We start from the raw sequence: 19195 nt of genomic DNA on the forward strand, positions 1-19195 counted from the left end.
CTCTCTTCTCTCTAGATTCCAGCTTTTTTAGGTGCCATGAAAACTGGTGTTTACTGCCATGGCCAGTGTGGCTGCCAAGCTCTGCTTTGACAACTGCACCACTGGTTGCAGTCAGGAAATCCTCTCAGTTAAGCCCACAGGCAACTGTGGTACTTATCTCCTGAGTCTACTTTCTTTTTTTCTTTTAAATATTTATTTATTTGAAAGAGAGAGAGAGAGAGAGAGAAAGCACAAGTGGGGTAGGGACAGAATCAAGCAGACTCCCCACTGAGTGTGGAACCTGATGCAATGTGGGGCTAGATCCCATGACCCATGGGATCACAACCTGAGCCCAAATTAAGAGTTGGACACAACCGATTGAGCCACCCAGGCATTCGCCCAACCCCTGACCTGAGTCTGCTTTCTCTCAGGGATCTTATCTTTGGGCTGCCTGCTATTCAAAGCCTGAAACTGTCACCTCACGTTCTAGGATGGAGTCATGGTATTGCTTCTGCGGGGAGGCTACTCTGTAATTCCCCAGAAGAAGTCAACTGGTCTATTTTAAATATTGATTTTAGGCATTTCATTTCCTTAGGTGATATTTACTGTCACTTAGAATAGATTTCATTCACTGTTTCATAACTTTTTGCTCCTTGCATGTCCCTCCTTGGGTCATATGGGTCTGGAGTCCATACGTCTAAAATAGAGAATAGGAAAATACAGCTGAAGAGCTAATAATGTGATGTACCTTCAGATCGGGGGCTGGGACTAGATATTTCACAGCAGCTAGGGATAGGGAGGCTTCTGGAAAATATTGGCCCCCCTCTGTATAAATCCAATCCAAGCACTAATGGTGCTTCCTCCAGAGAAACCAAGGACAGGAACACTCCCCTTCAGAGGGATATAATAGCAGAAAGGAGGAACTTCTTCTGGACCAAATAAACCTTTCCCCAGGGCACAGGACTCACTGATCTTCACCTCGGCCGCGGGACCAACCTGCCTAACCTGAGGCAGACCCCAGTGAGGCCTTGTCCTCTGGAAGCCACAGTCAGGATGCAGACCCCCATGTTGGTGAGGTCCAGAGCGCCCCACCCTGTGTGGCTCCCTGTGCACAAATCCCCCACCTGACCCAGCTCACTCCTGGATTAAAAGGACCATATCTGGCACGTTGGCAGACGATGACCTTTGAAAAAGGCAGTTTTATTTGTTTGCATCATAAATGTGTAAGGTGCAAAATGTAATAATATGCTTAGAAAATACAGAAGAAGAAGTAAATTTCATAAAATAAAGAAATGTAATCTACAGCTCAGACATAAAAAGCCCTTAATATGCTGCAGTATTTCTACGGCTTCTGTTTTTAAAAGAAATTCTCAGTTTTAACAATGTCACTGTTATAGGCCATGAATTGATTTGGAGGGGAGTTCATCATATCAAACTCCAGCTGAAAATCATAGCCGACTGGTTCCTTCTTGGTTTTCCTCGTCTTGATGACCTTAAAGGAGGAGTGAGAAAGACACAATGAGATCCTCAGGGCTGCAGGAGAGCTCTGCTGCTTTTTCTCCTTCTACCTCCGGTGTCCTTTCTCAGAGCTGCTCATTCTGTCTCCCATCTCCTGCCACACACCCACTCTGGTGAGCCCTGTCCCTCCTCACTACCTGGAGCCTAAAGGAGATATTTCCTGGAGCCCCCATGGGTCCATCTGAACAGCGTAAGAGCTCTACAGGAGGGTGGGGAGGAACTGTGAAAGAAGGGGAGTCCTCACTGGAGCAGAAAGGGGACAGGAAGTCACAAAAGGTGAAGTATTTTTCCCAGTACAACTGCTCTGGATTTAAGGTAGAAGTAAGGGATTCTTGCTTCAGGAGATCTGAGAAGTGGCACCGACGTGCTGGTCCACGTCGGTTAACATGAATATATAAGTACTTCTAAATTAATTATTGGACTCAATTTAACATTAATTAGTGTACCAGGAACTCCACGGTGGACTTCTGTGACTGTGTCCTTAAGAGAGAGAGCCTGGTACCACGTGGGCCAGGATGTGCACTGCACTACAATGTGGTACCTTTTGCTCTAACATACAGTTGTCCAAGGTCCTGGGACCCCCTTGGTTGTTTGTGTCTGGCGTTGGCACTGTTGACTCTCTTCCTCGTTAATCTCGTTCTTCGTGCTTATTATACATATTTTCCATTTTACTTCTGACACCTGTGCTCACTTCTTTCATTCTTGTGTGGTGTGTTTCACCTCGGGCCACTTTCAAGGACCGGTTTTTCCCCAAAGCTTCACTCTTATGTGTCTGATCTGCCCATGGAGCATGCCCCAGAATCTGACTCTGGAGCCCAAGCACCTGGGCCAGCATAGGAATCTCAGTTCCAGCAAATACAGGTCTTTCAAAGATAATGATAATCAGTATCTCTATCAATGAAGTGGGAATAATGATGTATCTTCATCATTGTCTCAGTTCCCAGCACACAGTAAGCACTCAGCTATGTGTTTTCTTATTAGTGTAAATATACATGTTATAATGTTATTATACAATATCGTTCCCAGCCACGACTTTAAGAATTATCCCCTAACCTGACAAATGCAGCTGCTGCTTGCTACCCCAGTCTCCAAACCTGGCATCTCTCCAGATAGTTACTAGAATACTTTTTGCTAAGATGTCAAAGTAGTCGAGCATTCTTCTACATAAAATCTTTCCATTTTTCAAGTGGTTACTTTTTTCACAATGAATTTTCCATTTCCACTTATTTCTGACAAAAGAAATACACCATTGGGCCCTGAATCCTCTGTTTTTACTCTCTGGCCCCATCTTCCCACTGTCTCCACACCTACGGCACTTCAGGCATAGAGAAATCATGTTGTTTCACACTTTTGAGGATACGCATACATCATTTCCTTTGCCTAGAGTTCTTTCCAGTGTCTCCTTTGCTAAGAAAAATAGTCACCAGGGCAGATTGATTTCCGTTTTCATGTTGGACAGTTAGCTAATGTCAGAGACTTAGCTAAAGTTAGAGACTTTGACCCTGGGAGGACCAGTCAAGCTACATCCCCAACGTCAGGCAAGCGGTGACTGCTGAAGCCAGGGTTCTAATCAGGTCTGTCCTATACAAAGCCCTGCTCTCAACCATTATGAGAAGTTGCCTTCCTTCATTCCTAATTTCTTCAAATATTTCCTTATGTAGCACAAGTATCATATCCTTTTGAAATCCACATGAATGCCATTTTTTTTTTCATAGCCTCTTAAAAACCCTCCACCTAAAAGTGAATGCAAGGCAAGGTTGTGCTCTCCTCCCACCTGCTGGACTCTATGGATAAGAAAACGGGGACCTGGTGCTCTCAGGATCTAAACAAAATTATTTGCGTCCTTGGCAAACTACCGTTCCTCTATCCAGTTCCCACCTGGATGAAGCTGTGAGTTCCACAGGTCAGTTTCAGCTTCTGGTCAATGGTTTTCAGTTGGAAGTAGAAGAGTCGGAGTTTATCTCCTTCCTTGCACTGGATGTTGTGCCATCTTCCGGTGCCCAAGACCTCCATCGCTCCTGTATTATCCTGTATTGTGTAGATCGTCGTCTTCCTATTCACTTTTATCTGTCACAGAAATTTAACATTCAGTTTCTTTTTCTTTTTAATAGAAAAATAGTTTTATTTATTGATTTGACAGAGAGAGAGAGCAAGCATGGGAAGCAGCAGACGGAAGGAGAGGGAGAAGCAGACCCCTCACTGATCAGAAAGCCCGATGCGGGGTTGATCTGAGGACCCTGAGGTCATGACCTGAGCTGAAGGCAGATGCTTGACTGACTGAGCCCCCCAGGTGTCCCTGACATTCAGTTCCTGAAGCCCTCGTAGTGACCTTCATATGTATGAGGAAGCCCCTGGTGGCACAGTAACCGCAAGGCATAAAAAAGCAATTATAGGCACAGAGACACATACAACTTGGGTAAGGTCTTCGCAGAGAACTTTCCCTTTACTATCCTGCTTTTGTATTTTCTTCCCCTTCCTTGTTCTAGACATTTTCTACCTGGCAATCCTACAACAATGAGTTTTCTTCCTATTTTCTACTGCTTCCCCACAAGGGAAGCTTTGGTTCCTTAAAACGACTGGAATCAGAGGAATTGGGGAGCTCTAGTGGACTCCCTTAGCTCCTGCCCTCATGCAGAAAGGAATGGACCTGGCCACGACTATTCATTCAGGCCATTATAAAGATTCTATATAACAAGTAAGCTTCCAGGAGCTCACGAATTCTTTATTCCACCTTCTCCTTTTACCCACTCTTCTCCAAATCTTATCTCCACTGGGATCCTACAGTTCACAATCCATGGAGTCTTACTTTCTTAAGTTATAACCCATTGATTCTATAAATGCATTTCTAACCACGTGGTCTCTTAAAGACAGTGTAAGAAAGTAATGGAAGTAAATTAAGGGGCTCTCCTGGAAGACAAGCCCATGGGGTCATGAAGCATATAGGATCACATGAGATCATATGAGCTACCAGGGGAGTTCATGGCAGTTTGTAGATTCTGGGGAGAATTGAATGCATCATACTAATGAGGACCCTGAATTTGGACATGACGTATCAGTAAAACTCTTCATGCCATCCCTCCCCCGTTTCGGGGATATAATGGAATTCGATCGCCATGTCTTCCAAATATCATGCAATACGAAACCTTAGTCTTCAGTAAACTGTTCATAAATGACGTATTAAATAAATAGGTGAAAAGAGGCAGCCTTGAATGATTTTGTCAGTTGTGTCCACGTTGAAGGCATTCACCTCCAGGAGAATACAAGCCAATATAGTTTCTACTCTGAATATGTGTCACAACCAGAATTAATCTTTGTTAGGGCAATCTAGTATTGAAAAAATATGCGTTTTTTTCTTTTTTTAAAAACGTGTATACAGTCGTGGAGGAGCACAGAGCTACTTATGAACATGTGCACTCTGATTTATACCCTGTGCTGTCTTTGCTCACAGAGGCTAAATGAAAATAATCATTACTGGGGAAATGACAAGGCTCTAGTGACTCTTTTTCAAAGAACTTGCATGAAGGTGTCTTAGGTGGAAGCCCTGAGTCCCCAGTCCTGCGTCCTGCCGGGCGGCACACCTGACCACCTACCTGTTGTCAAGGGAGAGGGCTCGGAGCCGGGCTCCACTCCCGGTCAGTACACAGAGCAGCACAAGGGCTAACACTCCCGTTCAGGTGTGGATGGAGAAAATAAAAACGATTTTAAGGGATTACCTGAGTTAACGGAAATAATCCATACACAAATGTTCCCGATGCTTGCTTGTAAAGGTTATCGATCTTGGGGGTTTCATTTGCTCTTTTGGTGATGCTGTTTGGGACCGCAATCACTTGGAAAGGATCAGCCTCGTACACGTATGAGGTTTTGTTTATCTCGAGGATTCCCTTGCATTCGAAGTAGTCCGAGATGGTAAGGATATTCTCCTTGGTGAACTTCTCCTTCAGGTTGCTGTTTAAGACCTTCACTTGGAAAAACTGACTGGAGGTGGCCACTGTAGCATGAAACATTCTGCTTCTCCCCTCCTCTGGGCACTCGTACTCGAAGGGCTCCGTTGCCTTCAGAACCAGGACTGTCAGGGGGTCCTTCTGAAGGACACGTCCTCTCGCGGCACCTTGATGTTGGCCCTGCACCATCCGGTTCTGTGGGGGACAGAAGCAGGGAAACAGACCTAGGGGATGAATACTGGTCACTTTCACACGCGTAAAACCTCAGTAATAACATTGGGAGCAGGAGGGGCCCCCACGGGTATGTGGAGCTGGAGCCAGGCTGCAGAGGAATCGCCTCACAAAAGGGAAAAGCTAAGGGGCTGGTAGCTCGGCAGCAAGTGTCAGGTAGCGGGCGGTGGCGCAGGAGTCCGGACCCTGCATTTCAACAGAAGGGCCCGTCCCTCTGCCCTCAGAAGAATGAAAGCATGGTTCCCAGCAAGAGCGGCACAGAACTGGGGACAACGAGAGCCCTGCCCTAAGGAACAGATTCAAATCTTTTATTCGACTATATCCTCCTCCCGTTTAGTCTTAAAAGATTAAAGAGAATAAAGAGCGAGTGAAGAACGCTGACAACCCTGAAGGTGAGGAGTGGCACCCACGCGAGCCACAGAGATCGCAGTTTTCGGTGTGTCCGGGGTCATGTTGAGGATCCAACCCATGTCACCTCTGCTCAAGAAACAGTGTGTGACAAGTAGTGAGAAGGGCACGTGGTGGCTCCAAATCCCCTAGTCTACTTGGCTCAGGACAGGAGTTGTGGCTAGAACCATGTACCCACAGCATTTCTCGAATCCTGCCATGAAGAGGAAGCCCCCTTGTCTGCGCAGGAAGTATGGAGGGACGGATGGGTGTTGGGCCCAGAGAACTTGGAGCCAAACCATTTGCCCCCCACAGACTAGAAGTACTTGGACTGGTCTGGCCCGGGGCCAGGACACACGGCGACCACCACTGTCCTCTGTGTGGCAGTGGCTTCTCTTCATGTGACTGGTTGACCCACAACAAGGGAAACACTTGGGCCCAAGCGAGTTGGTGTGCCCGCGATGGACAGCAGTGGCTGTTGGTGGGTTGACGGGAGCCCGGCAAGGAGAACGGGGCGGGGGTACCTCGGGGAAGGCCGCGGCCCAGGGCGTCGACGATGAGGTGTGGGGCTGCGGAAGCAAGCCCATAAAGCCCATGGCTGCGGACGGGTTGGCTCCTGAATGGCAGGCGGGCTGAGTCGGCGGCCCGAACCCCTTATTCTTTTTTGTCGAAGCCAGTTCTTTGGTGGCCGTGTTTCTTTTCTGAAAGCAATGTAATTTCCCTGTTAGCAGTCGCCTGTGCTAAATGAAACACAACATAGTTCCATTATTTGTGGTAGGTTCTTATATGGCACGTGATGTCCTTAGAAACCCTAGGATGCCCCCGCCTATCACCTCCAGAGACAGGCAGGGGTCAGAGCAGGCAGAGATGACACCTAAAGGAGACACTCCCCGAAGCACACACAGCCCCCCGGGGGAAGGGGACAGCTCTAGACGACAGGTGATCGAGGTCGCAACGGTGCACGAGCCGTGCTCCCCACTGACCGGGAGCCCATCCTAGAAGGGCCACGAGGTCAGCACGTCTCCGCCGCAGGGGCCTGGACCTCATTTCTGGGCGCCTCCCTCTTTGCCCGGCACCAGGCCCGTGACCCATGATGCCTCAATTTGGCAAATCCGCACCGTTAGGATATTAGGAAGCAGCAAGGGCCTCGGCAAAGCTCCTTTCTTGACACCCGGCGCCCGCTGTCCCTCCTCAACTTACCTGAGTCTTCCTGGTCCCCTCGGCTTCCCCACGCGGCACAGCGCTGCCTGCGGTCGGTGCGCGTGGAGCGGGGTCTGCTCCTTCCCGTGGCCTCTTTCTCCTTGGAGTTTCTTCTGTTGCTTTGGTTTTCTTTGCAGCTGATACACAGACAAGGAGGACACGATGAAGCCAGAGATGAAGCGGTTTCCAAGCTAAGTCCCCTGGGCCCCTGCGGGGGATCTAGGTGCGCTCCTGCCCCCTGCCCTGCTGTGCCCCGGCCCCGGCCCCCGAAGCACCGCAGGCTGGGGGGAGTGCAGCCGGCTCCTCAGTGGCTCCTGTTCTCCCTTCCCATGCAGTGAGCGTGGGCTACCAGGTGCCCCAACCCCACCCTCTCCCAGCCCTGATCTCCCATCGTTTTCTTAAAAAAAAAAAAAAATCCAAGGTTTTCATGATACTGACTGCTTGCTATGTTCTTCAAAAGATCCCTTAAAATTACAGAAACCAACGAAAGGAAATACGCTACAGATTGTGACAAAATGGTGCCATTGGCCTTTGGACTTTTTTTTTTTTTTAAGTTTATTTTAGTATTCTGAGTCCCCCTCTCTGAGAGGCAGGCTTTATGGTAAGTCGTCATACCTTTGTTGCTGGAGAGGAAGTGATCACGTGGCTAACAGTATTAATAGAACAGGCACATTCATTGGTTTCATGCAATTATTTTAAAATAAGTGATTATTTAGTGATTTTTCCTTTTTTAAAAAAATATTTTATTTATTTATGAGAGACAGAGATAGAGAAAGAGCGGTAGAGGGAGAAGCAGGCTCCATGCAGGGAGCCTGACGTGGGACTCGATCCCAGGTCTCCAGGATCACGCCCTGGGCTAAAGGCGGCGCCAAACCGCTGAGCCACCGGGGCTGCCCCCGTGATTTTTCTAAGGCATCCCCCCAAATGCACCCTCCAGCATAGGTCCGTCCCTCTCACAGGAAAGGGGATGCCCCAGGCTGCCAGCCTGTTGGCCTTAGCAGCCCCTGACCTTCTGGCTGCGGAGTCGTGCCCTGGTAAAGGGGTATGCCAGCCGCCACCAAGTGCTCTTGTACTCAGTTTGGGGAGGGGGGTCAAGGTGGAACAGTTGGGTGTGGGATCTTCCTTATTACCTTTTACCTTCTCATTTCTAAGTTGTTTGACAATGTCCGTAAGTGATGGCATTTCCTTGAACAGGTCTATTAGCTTGTTCACGCAGGCAACCCCTGGGAACTTCTTTTCCATCAGGTCGGCAATCTTGACCTTGTTATATTCTTCTTGCATGTTTGCAGTCAGTCCCAAATCACGGGCCAGTAGGGACTTGACTATGCTAAACTGGTAGTCGTTGATGGGCTCCAGTCCTTTCAGCAGAATAATCTTCTTGTACTCACTCTCCATCTCCAGGTGTGGCTGAACCTGGGAGAGAAAAATACCGCAGGGCGTTAGACTTTCATCCGCACGATGTAAAAGCCTGGTTGTGTCTACATCAGTGAGTGGCCCATGCCGGGCTGTCATCCTCGAGTGTGTGTGACAAAGAAGAACTGAATTTCCAGGTGTGTCACAGTGGAAAATGGGTTGAGAACTATATTGGAACTCATATATATGGGTTGAGCTATATTTGGGACTTCTACGAAATTCTCTCCTTTTAATAATGACAGTTGAGTTGGGTTGCAATGGGTGTGGAAGAGGCAGTTGTCGCCCTGCATGGTGTGTGGGCTACAGGGCATCGGAGTACCCCCTCTCCCCCATCCCGCGTTGGGCCTGTGTCTCTCCCTAGATGCCCACCCGCTGGCTCCTGACTGGGCTGCCCGCTCTGGCTGAAGGGGCCACGTGCAGAGTGGGCTGCAGCCTCTCACCCCCCGCGACTGTCCTCCCACCATGCCGGGTCCTCAGCCCTCTGCAGCTGGCTCTTCCCGAGTCAGCCCATCATGCATCTTCTCTTCCTGGGGCTCAGTTCAGCCCATGTTCTCGAGGCCTCTGGCCCCTCTACCTCCCATGGGACATCTATCTGCTCTCTCCCGCAGAATCACAGCACTGGTTGGCCAGGACTATTTCATTATTGCCTGAATTTCCTCCTTTCAGGCTAATTTCTCTCCTCACTTCTCTCTCCATAAACTGCACTTCTATTGTTTTTGAAACCCTTCAGTATTTCCCTGCTTTCCTTAGGAAGTACTCCTTGATATCAAGCCTGGCTTGGAGGTCTTGAATAATGTCTCTTTCTTTCTTTTCCTTTTTTAAAAGATTTTATTTATTTATAAATATTCATGAGATACACAGAGAGAGAGGCAGAGACATAGGCAGAGGGAGAAGCAGGGTCTCGATCCCAAGACCCTGGGATCACAACCTGAGCTGAAGGCAGACATTCAACTGCTGAGCCACCCAGGCACCCAGAATAATGTCTTTGTCTGACTTCTCGCCTTTTCCATTTCTCATATTTAAGCTCCAGATGCATACATTGCATCCTGCTATTTCAGGCTATCTACATGGAATGTACTTCTTACCTTTTTTCTAAATGGTAAATCTAGAGAATACATGATGTTCATGAAACTAGTATAACCTAACTTCAAATTCCAGCAAATTATGTGAACGTGCAGACGTGTTCAGCCTGAATCCAATCATATTCTTATGTCGGATATTTTCACATAATCCTAAACTCTGAATGTAATTCTGCTTATGAAAACCATTATTTGTGAAAAATGCCTTTTTTTTGTAATTTCTTTTCTCTGATACCTTTCCTCAACACATGACTCTAAGTGGAAGATGGTGGTTAACAGCTTAGACTTTGGAGTTCAGAGGACTTCGCTCCTAGAATATGATCATGTGGTGATTTGTAAGATGAGATTGAAAACTGTCCCACCAGAAGACAGAATGGATTCAGAAATAGAAGATAGAAAGTGCATGTCAGACATGTCAGCGCAGGTCAAAGTGTCCATGCCCACATGCTGTTTGCTGTTAAAAGAGTGAAATATAAAATGAAAGAGAGAAAATATTTAAAAAAATAATGAGATACACTTCCTAGAATTAAAATAACAGGAACATCCTCAGAGGGACTGGCCAACAGAGTGAAGGAAAAACCCACATCAGGACATAATGTAGAGAAACCAAGAAGTACCCAAAACAGCAAGAAAAATTTAATTTCCAGAGGAAAAGAGAAGATCACTTACAAAGTTTCGAAAGCAGATTTTCAACAGCAAAAATGGCAGGGATTACCTTTATATAGTATCTCACCCAAATTCCATGTCTGCACTTTTGAAATCTCTCAAAAAACGTGAAAGCAAAAGTTGTGTGGGTGTGTGTGACTGCACATTGTACGAGTGTGTCAATTTGGTGACAAAATTTATTAGAAAAATATGTGATGTGAGATCTCAGGAGCCTACATAGAATTTTTTTTTTTTAAATTCCATCTTAGTGCAAGTGCTCCTGGGTCTTGTTGACGTGGTTTTGAGTAGAGTTGTTGAGGCCTGGAGCCCAGAGCCAAGAAAAAAATTCTAGAGACATCTTTGGTGCAAAAAAGGTGGTTTTACTAAAGCAAGGGGACAGGACCCTTGGGCAGAAAGAGCTGCTGCTCCGGGATTGTGAGGGGTGACTGATTATATAGTTTGGGGTGAGAGGAAGTAAAGATCAAGGAAGTTCCAAAAGGATTTTCACATAGTAAAGAAGATGCACAGGATCCTGGGGGCCTAGCCACTGCCAAGCCAAGGTTGATCTTCCCTCTAGCAACGCATTATCATTAAGACAGCTGGGAGCTTCCAAGAGGAACGTTACCTCTGCCTGCCTCAGTTATTTGTCAGTGGGCTGCAGGTTATAAGGATGTTTAATTTTATATATGTTGCCTTCTGCCTTTGTTTCCCACATCTTTGCTACAGGACTATGGATGCCTGTGAAGCCAAGAGTCAGGACTCAGATCTTACTTATATGGACTTAGATCGACTATATAAGACACGAGATGCGTTGTGTGCATCAGACAGCCTTTCCTTTTTTTATTTTCATTTTTTTATATATAAATTTATTTTTTATTGGTGTTCAATTTGCCAACATACGGAATAACACCCAGTGCTCATCCCGTCAAGTGGCCCCCTCAGTGCCCGTCACCCAGTCACCCCCACCCACCTCCCCTTCCACCACCCCTAGTTTGTTTCCAGAGTTAAGAGTTTTCCATGTTCCAGACAGCCTTTCCTAATTCACTCACGTTCCAAATTTCAAAACATATGTGAACCCAAAGTTTTCAGAGAAGTGTTGTCAACATGAAGGAAAAATAATTTTGAGACCAGAATTTTGTGGCTAGTTCCAATGGCATTGAAAGGCAATGGGCGATGGATCAATCCCTGATCTTGACCAGCACAGAAAAGAGAAGATTGGTGACCCAGAGACACCGACCCAGCAGTGCTTTGGAAATAGTATTCACCAAGAAAATAAATGAGGTCAGGGGAAAACAAAACAAAACGAAAAAGCTGCAGATTAAAAAGTAAGTGAGAACAAGACTTTGATTGCCTCTTTCGATATTTTAAAGATAAATAAAGCCCTAACTGAAGAGAAACAGGAAGTAGATCAACACAGCGGGGCGGACTGGGGAGAAGGAGGATGTGTGTTCACTGGGTACTTGACAGTTAAGAGGGGTTAGAGACACGAATCCAAAACTATTGGAGAAGAAGAAAGCGCAGAATAAACACTATAGATAAGTGTTATAAATTAAGTCAAAATACAGCATTTCACCCAGTGTACAAAAGTCATAAACCTACTAAAAGGCAACATTTCAAAACTGGATTTAAAAAAGAAAAACTACACATGTGTCATTGATAAAAAGTAATTAAAAGTTTAAAAATAAAGTTGCAAGCAGTTGTACGTAGAAATGCTAAGCACAGTGGTGTATCTGTGTCAGCGTAGCTTTAAATAGACCCTAAGACAAAGGTTTTAATCAGAACTGGAGTTTCACTGCAGGATGATAGAAAGTTTATATTCCAGAAGGATGGAACAGTTTTAATCCTATTATGTATTATGAGCTTATATATTTGTATTATGGATAGTGTTATGCAGCATGCTTCCCTCTACCTATATTCATATATATAATATATGTTAATGATTGAGAGAACTACAAGGAAAAATGGACAAAATCACGATGATTGTTTGATTCTCGCTTGTCAGTTACTGAACAAAGCAAGAAAAGCAGCAGAAAATACTTAGAAAAGTTGACCAACACTGTGTTAGGCTTGGATGAAAAGCTTGATCTAACCCTTAGGAAGTTCTGAAACTAACATTTAAAACATTGTACTACACGAAGTGTCTGGGTACCAAGCTCTATGGAGAGACTGAAGTAATCCCAAAATGTGGCTACAGATTTGTCTCCAACCACCTCTTTCCTACAGACTCCCCCACAGTGTGCCGTAAAGAAGGGGGGCAGCAGGCCTGTCGGGACCTCAAGTGCCCCCCCACCCCCCCGTGGGCCGAGCGGGGCCACAGCACCTGGGAGAGGGCGAGGGCCCATGTGCTGTGCCGGGGACCCAGGAGCCTGAGCTGCTGCTCCTGGGGGGGGGGGGGGGGCTGTGCTCCTGTCCTGTGACCCTGGGATAATACCATAGAATAGGGTTTTGTGTCCAGATGTGTTTTCTTATTTAATATCATTGCATAATACTTTTTTCTGACACCGTCCTGTCCCCTCCCCCGGCTCCCAACACAGGCAGCACGTTTCCTGGGCCCCCTCCAGGCAGGAAAGCCAAGGCCCGCTTCTAACTACCAGCTCGCATCATAAACACCTGCAGAGTGAATTTTAAAATCTGCGAGAGTCACAGGTGGACGTTATTTCCCCACGTAGTGGAAGGATTAGAATGAAGGCACCGAGGTGCCCACCTTGCAGAATCCAGGGGATGCCCCCCGCCCCGTACCTTCCCACCACGAGGACTGGAGAGCTGCCCGCCTCCGGTGATCCAGGGATCCTGGGATCCTGGGATCCTGCGATCCCGGGATCCCGGGATCCCCTGAGGACCCGCATCTCCTGCACGGCTCTCCGGCCGGACCTACCTCGCTGAAGGTTCTCCCCAGAAGCTCAGGTCTTGAGGTCTTCTTCAGAAGGGTGCCGATCAATATCCGTGTGGTTCCAGGAGGCAGATAAATCAGGGAAGCTCCCACGAACTGCGCTGCGGCCACTGCAATCTCCGGGAAGCGAAGAATCTACTTCCCGAGATAAGAAAATGGCCTCGCAGGGTGACCGGGCCTGGCCGGGCGGGCCCAGCCCCAGAGGCCCCAGGGAGCTCCTCTGAGACTCCTCCCACCCAGGTCTGTAGCTTTCTGTTTCCCTCGTGCGAGGAGCACAGCAGCTCTCTCTTAAACATCTTAGTCACCGTGAAGAACTCCGAGCTAAATAATCATTTGTTTCATTTTTTTTTTTTTCAAACGTCTGAATGCACTTGGGGCGTTAGACCTTCCCGAAGCAGCAGCTTCCCGGCGGGGCAGCCGCCGCCAGGGCCCCTTAAGCGAGGCCACGAAGGAGGAGTGAGTCACCACCCCCGACGTCCTCCTTTCCTGTTCACGGAGCCACCCGGGCTGACACTCGGAGATGCTGGGGCAATTTTTCACGGGTCAGCACAAGCGGCTAATCAACCCGTACCATCACAGCAATGAACCCTGCAAATTCTGGTAGAGCAAGGAAGCTTCTGGAAGAGTTGAGGGCCTGCTAAATACTTTGTCTACAAAGCTTTTTTTCTATATTGTACAGTGGGTGCAATTTGGAGAATTGTCACCCCGAGATGTCAAATAAAGGGAAGCAGCGGGCACGTGGCATGGTGGCCACCCGCTGGCTGACTTGCAGGAAGGAAGGGGCCCGCATGCGAAAGGTGGTGAAAACTGATGGGATTCACAGGAACCAGGTTTGTGGCTTTGAACTCTGGGCTTGAAAAACCCCTAAATGTGCAGGAAGGAGTCCAGAGAAACCCGGGAGGGTCTGGCCCGTGCCCTGACTCTTTACTGCAGACTTTCGTGCAGTTTAGGTGGACGCATTGAGCTCTGGTAGCATGAAGAGGGGAAGGACTGGAGGGAGGCCAGAGGGAGGAGACCCAGGACAGGGATATCAGGCTTCAGGCTGTTTCCTTTTCCTTGTGGAGGAAACTGGCTCCTGTGGAGTGATGCCCTCTGTCGTCTCTCCAGCAGAAGACACACACACTACAGCCCCAAACAAAGGGAAGTGGGAACATGCTCCTCCGTCCCTATGATGTAGTTTTGGAAGGTTGGCGAGGTCTGGAGCCGATGGCCAGGAAAGAATTCTCGAGAAGTCCTTGGTGGAAATAAAAGTGATTTTACCAATGCACAGTGCGGGGGACGGACCACGGGCAGAAAGAGCTGCTGCCCAGGGGTTGTGAGGGATGGAGGATTATGTATTTGGGAGTACGGGGGAGCTAAGGGAAAAAGGAGGTGTCCAAAAGGACTTTGATAAGCTCAAGACCCTCAGGACACTGGAGGCCTTGCCATTGTCAAGCTAAAGTGGTTTTTCCCTCTAGCAAGGCGTCAACATTAAGACAATCGGGAGCTTCCCCCAGGACCCGGATATTCCTCCCATCGCGGGTCCTTGTCCGTAGGCTACAGATCCTAAAGAAATTTATCTCTGTTTACATTGACTCCTGCCTGGGTTTCCACATCACTCGCAGACGGGAGATGGAGGATTTCCTGGAGGGCTCCTGGAGGGCTCCAGGAAATGGAGTTATGGGTCTCTGAGGTTTAGCCTGTGGATAAGAAAGCTTTTTCTTTGTAAATCACTGAGACGTTGGCAAACTGAGGGAGACTCCTGTCTTGCTGGACTGTGATCTCTATTAATTAACTGTTTGGGTTTTTTCCTCCCGTTAGTTTTAGGGCAGCCAGAAGTGCCTGAGGAATGTCACACTTGGCCAAAGGCCGGACGGGGCTGGGTGGGTGCGTGGGGGTGTATCAGCTTTGCTTCGTCCTTGGCTTCCCTTCCTCTCTCTCATCACCTACGTGCATTTAGAATTTTAAAAAGTGGGGATCCCTGGGTGGCGCAGCGGTTTGGCGCCTGCCTTTGGCCCAGGGCGCGATCCTGGAGACCCGGGATGGAATCCCACATCAGGCTCCCGGTGCATGGAGCCTGCTTCTCCCTCCGCCTGTGTCTCTGCCTCTCTCTCTCTCTCTCTGTGACTATCATAAATAAATAAAAAATTAAAAAAAAATTTAGAATTTTAAAAAGTGGACCGAAGAAATGAAAAACAACTATGCCTTTGCCCCGACTCCTGGTCAGTGGTCCAACAATCAGTGACTTGGGCCATTGTAGAGACACGCAGGGATTCACCAGGACCTCAACCTACTATAACGATGAGGGAGCAGAAGGTGAGCAGAGGACAAGGCACCAGTGGACAGCCCGAAACCCTGACGCCCCAGGTGGGACGTGCGTGAGGTCCTCGGGCACTCCTGGCTGCCCTAAAGATACCTTACGGAGATCACGGTCCTGCGAGACGTGCGTCTCCCTCCGTTTACCAACACCTTAGTAATTTACAAGAATTAAAAGCGTTTTTATCAATAACCTTGCTTCCAGGAGGAAATGTAGATACAATTAAATGTCCCGGTCACCTGTAGCCCAGGGGCAGAGACTTGAAGGGGCAGAGGGTCACGTTCCTTGGAGCAGCTCCCAACTGTCTTTTTTTTTTTTCATGTGGGTTATATGTTTTAATCCGTACAATAATACAAATTTTAGGGTTTATAATACTTACTTTGCTTAAAGCAGATTTAGTTAACTCATCATATGTTAACCCACATCGATTTATTTTTTTAATTTAAATTTTAGTGAACATACAGTTTAACATTGGTTTCTTGGGTAGAATTCGGGGATTCCTCACTTGTATACAACCCCAGTGCTCATTTTAACTATGTGTTAATAGGAGTCATATGTGGAATTGAAGAAAGGAAATCTATGAATGTATGGGAAGGGGGAAAGAAAACAATGAAAGAGGGAAACAAGCCATAACAGGCTCTTTAAGACCAAGAACTGTGGGTTGATAGAGGGAGACGGTTGGTGAATGGCCGGATGGATTAAGGTATTAAGGAGGGTACTGGTGTGACCAACTGTCTTTTTTTTTAATAAATTTATTTTTTATTGGTGTTCAATTTTCCAGCATATAGCATAACACCCAGGGCTCATCCCATCAAGTGCCCCCCCTCAGTGCCCATCACCCAGTCACCCCCACCCCTCGCCCTCCTCCCCTTCCACCACCCCTAGTTCGACCAACTGTCTTAATGTTGAGGCCTTGCTAGAGGGAAAAATGACCTTAACGTGACAATAGCAAGGCCTCCAGTGTCCTAGGTCCTCTTTACCATATGAAAATCCCTTTGAAGCCTCCCTTTTCCTTACCTCCCCCAACTCCCAAGAACGTAATCAGCCTCCCTCTCAACCTGGGGGCAGCTCTCTGTGCCCACGGGACCTGTCCCGGGGCTTTCATAGAACCTCCATTTTGCACCAAAGATGTCTCAAGAATTCTTTTTTTAGCTGTCAGCTCCGGACCTCACCCCACCACACCTCACCTACATTCCAAAACTACATCAAAAAGATCAGTGTTCCAGAATTTGCAAGGCCTCATTGCTGTCATGGTATCAGCCAACTGGGAAACCAGAGAACTCAATACTGGTGCTGTTGGTGGTGGTGGTGGGGATATCTGGGATCTGGGATATCTGTGTGACCTCCTGTCATCTCAAATCCTATCTCCTAGTTCTACTTGAGAGGATCACTTGAGATCCTCAGTCAAGAGTCCACCACCGGGTTGATGCCCTAAGTATGTGTCCCTGAGAGGAGAGGTCCTAAGGGGAGGAGCGAGAGAAGATAGAAGTGCAGCTGCACCAAGAAGTAACAGGCAGGTCCTTAAAAATTCCGTGCTGGACCTTGGGATCAAGATCCTGTAGCGAGCCCTACAGTTTCAGAGAAGAACACGGGAGGGGACGGCATGCTGGGTATCGTCCAGCCACAAGTCCCCACCTCTGGCGCTTCCTGAAGGGCCAGAACAGAACCTACTACTGAGTGAGCCTCAGCCACCGTCTTCATTTACACATTTACCACGTTATCAGCCACCTGAATTAATATCTTATAAGAACCAATGCTTGGCTATATTAATTTTCTTGATCTTTTCTGGTCTATTTTGCTGTTCGTCTCTTTGCTGTTGACTCTTCTGTTTTGTCTGTTTACCTGTGTTTCGTATCAAAGTCAAATTTGTGTGTTGACTTCTGCTTACGGCGTCATTATTCTATATACTATTAATTGTTCGCTTTGCTCCTTTTTTTCTAATGTCCCAAGACATGCATTTATATCAATTGTATTAGGACTCTCTTCTTTCAAATTAACACACTTAAAAATAACAATTTTTTTTTCCTGTCAGCACTACTTTTGCTTTGTTGCCTACATTGTATGGTGTAGATTTTATTGTCCCTAATCATCTTTGGCATGTATTAAGTTATGGCTTATTTTAAAATATGTCACATAGGGGATCCCCGGGGGGCTCAGCGGTTTAGTGCCGCCTTCAGCCCAGGGCCTGATCCTGGAGACCTGGGATCGAGTCCCACGTCGGGCTCCCTGCGTGGAGCCTGCTTCTCCCTCTGCCTGTGTCTCTGCCTCTCTCTCTGTGTGTGTTTCTCATATATAAATAAATAAAATCTTTTTTTAAAAAAAGTGTCACATAATTTCAAGCAAGTTGAAAATGTCCTAGATATCATATTGTTGATTTCTAATTTAGTCCAGTGGTGGTCATTAAATATACTCTAAGATCCCAGAGGTGAGTTTTACGGAGACTCACTGTAAGTCCCTGCATATATCTCACTTTGGTGAGCATTCCACGTACACCTGAAAAGAATATGTAGTAGTTGGTTGTTTTTACGATGTTCTTGATATGAAAATTAGATCATATTGGTTGAATGTAGGCCTACAATTTTTCAGTTTCTTTTCTGGTGATTTTCTTCTCGTCCTATCAATTCCTACATCAGAGCTTTTAAATATCTGTGATTGTTGGTTTATCTTATACTGCATTAATGCTACTGGGTTTTGCTTTATAATTGGAAATTTAATTTGATGCATTTCTTGAGTTATTATGAATTTCCAATAAATTGGCCGCGATATTTCCCAAGCTTCTCTTTTTGTCCTGTTTCTAAGCAACCGTCTCTCATGTCAGAGCTTGGCTTAGGCTTTGTTAAGGTGGATGTGTGTAAATCCCAAGCTGTCTCCCTAGTTTCATGTATTTGTCATGACTCAACCTCAGACTCCTGTCAGGGATTGGTTTAGGGCTTTGTTAGTGTGTTTTATAACAGTCCCTACTCTGGTTCTTGGGCCTTCTTCCCCAGGATTCAGTCTTTCTGGCGTCAAGCTGGATGGCAAGGGTTTATATCTCTACTGAAGCCATCTGCAATGTCCCCAGCACTGCTTGCTCTCTTGTACCTCTATTGTTTTTTAGCTTTATTGAGATATAATTGACATATATCGTATGCATTCGTTTAAGACGCGTGTGTTGATCTGATACACTTACGTGTTGCAAAATGATCGACACTTTAGCCTTTGCTAACGCCTCCTTCATATCACATATTGTCATTCCTTTCTTGTGCTGAGGACATCTGAGGTCTACTCTCTCAAGTATGTGATACACGATTATTAACTGTAATCACATGCTGTGCATTGCATCCCCAGAACCTACTCACTTTACACCTGGCAGTTTCTATGCTTTGACCAACACCTCCTCATTTCCTGCACACCCTGTGCCCCAACTTCTGGTAAGCAACACTCTACTCTGTTTCAATGAGTTCAGCTTTTCTTTTGGATTCTACATATAAGTGAGATCGTACAGTATTTGTCTTCCTCCGTCTGAATTATTTCACTTAGCATAATGCCCTTTAGATCCAACCTTGCTGCAAATAGGAACATTTCCTTCTTTCCCATGGCTGATTAATATTCCATTGTGTATATATGCCACATTTTC

General features: G+C 46.8%; 1 protein-coding gene across 2 annotated transcripts; it reads right to left on the minus strand.

Moving 5' to 3' along the window:
- Nucleotides 1-1158: 1158 nt before the first annotated feature.
- Nucleotides 1159-13722, minus strand: MNDA (myeloid cell nuclear differentiation antigen). Of its 2 annotated transcripts, none has more exons than XM_025986322.2 (7): nucleotides 13269-13722; nucleotides 8387-8669; nucleotides 7257-7393; nucleotides 6581-6757; nucleotides 5211-5633; nucleotides 3376-3564; nucleotides 1159-1471 (listed from the first exon to the last, which is right to left on the minus strand). In XM_025986322.2, exons 2-7 carry the CDS (start codon nucleotides 8649-8651, stop codon nucleotides 1337-1339), a joined length of 1326 nt encoding a protein of 441 aa, XP_025842107.1. In that variant the 5' UTR covers nucleotides 8652-8669; nucleotides 13269-13722; the 3' UTR covers nucleotides 1159-1336. The 2 variants fall into 2 exon arrangements, with proteins under 2 accessions (XP_025842107.1, XP_072615870.1); XM_072759769.1 differs by having other exon boundaries at nucleotides 6581-6796; nucleotides 13269-13399.
- Between the last annotated feature and the right edge of the window lie 5473 nt (nucleotides 13723-19195).

Source organism: Vulpes vulpes, chromosome 5, assembly GCF_048418805.1.
Source record: "Vulpes vulpes isolate BD-2025 chromosome 5, VulVul3, whole genome shotgun sequence".
Classification (NCBI taxonomy): Eukaryota; Metazoa; Chordata; class Mammalia; order Carnivora; family Canidae; genus Vulpes; species Vulpes vulpes.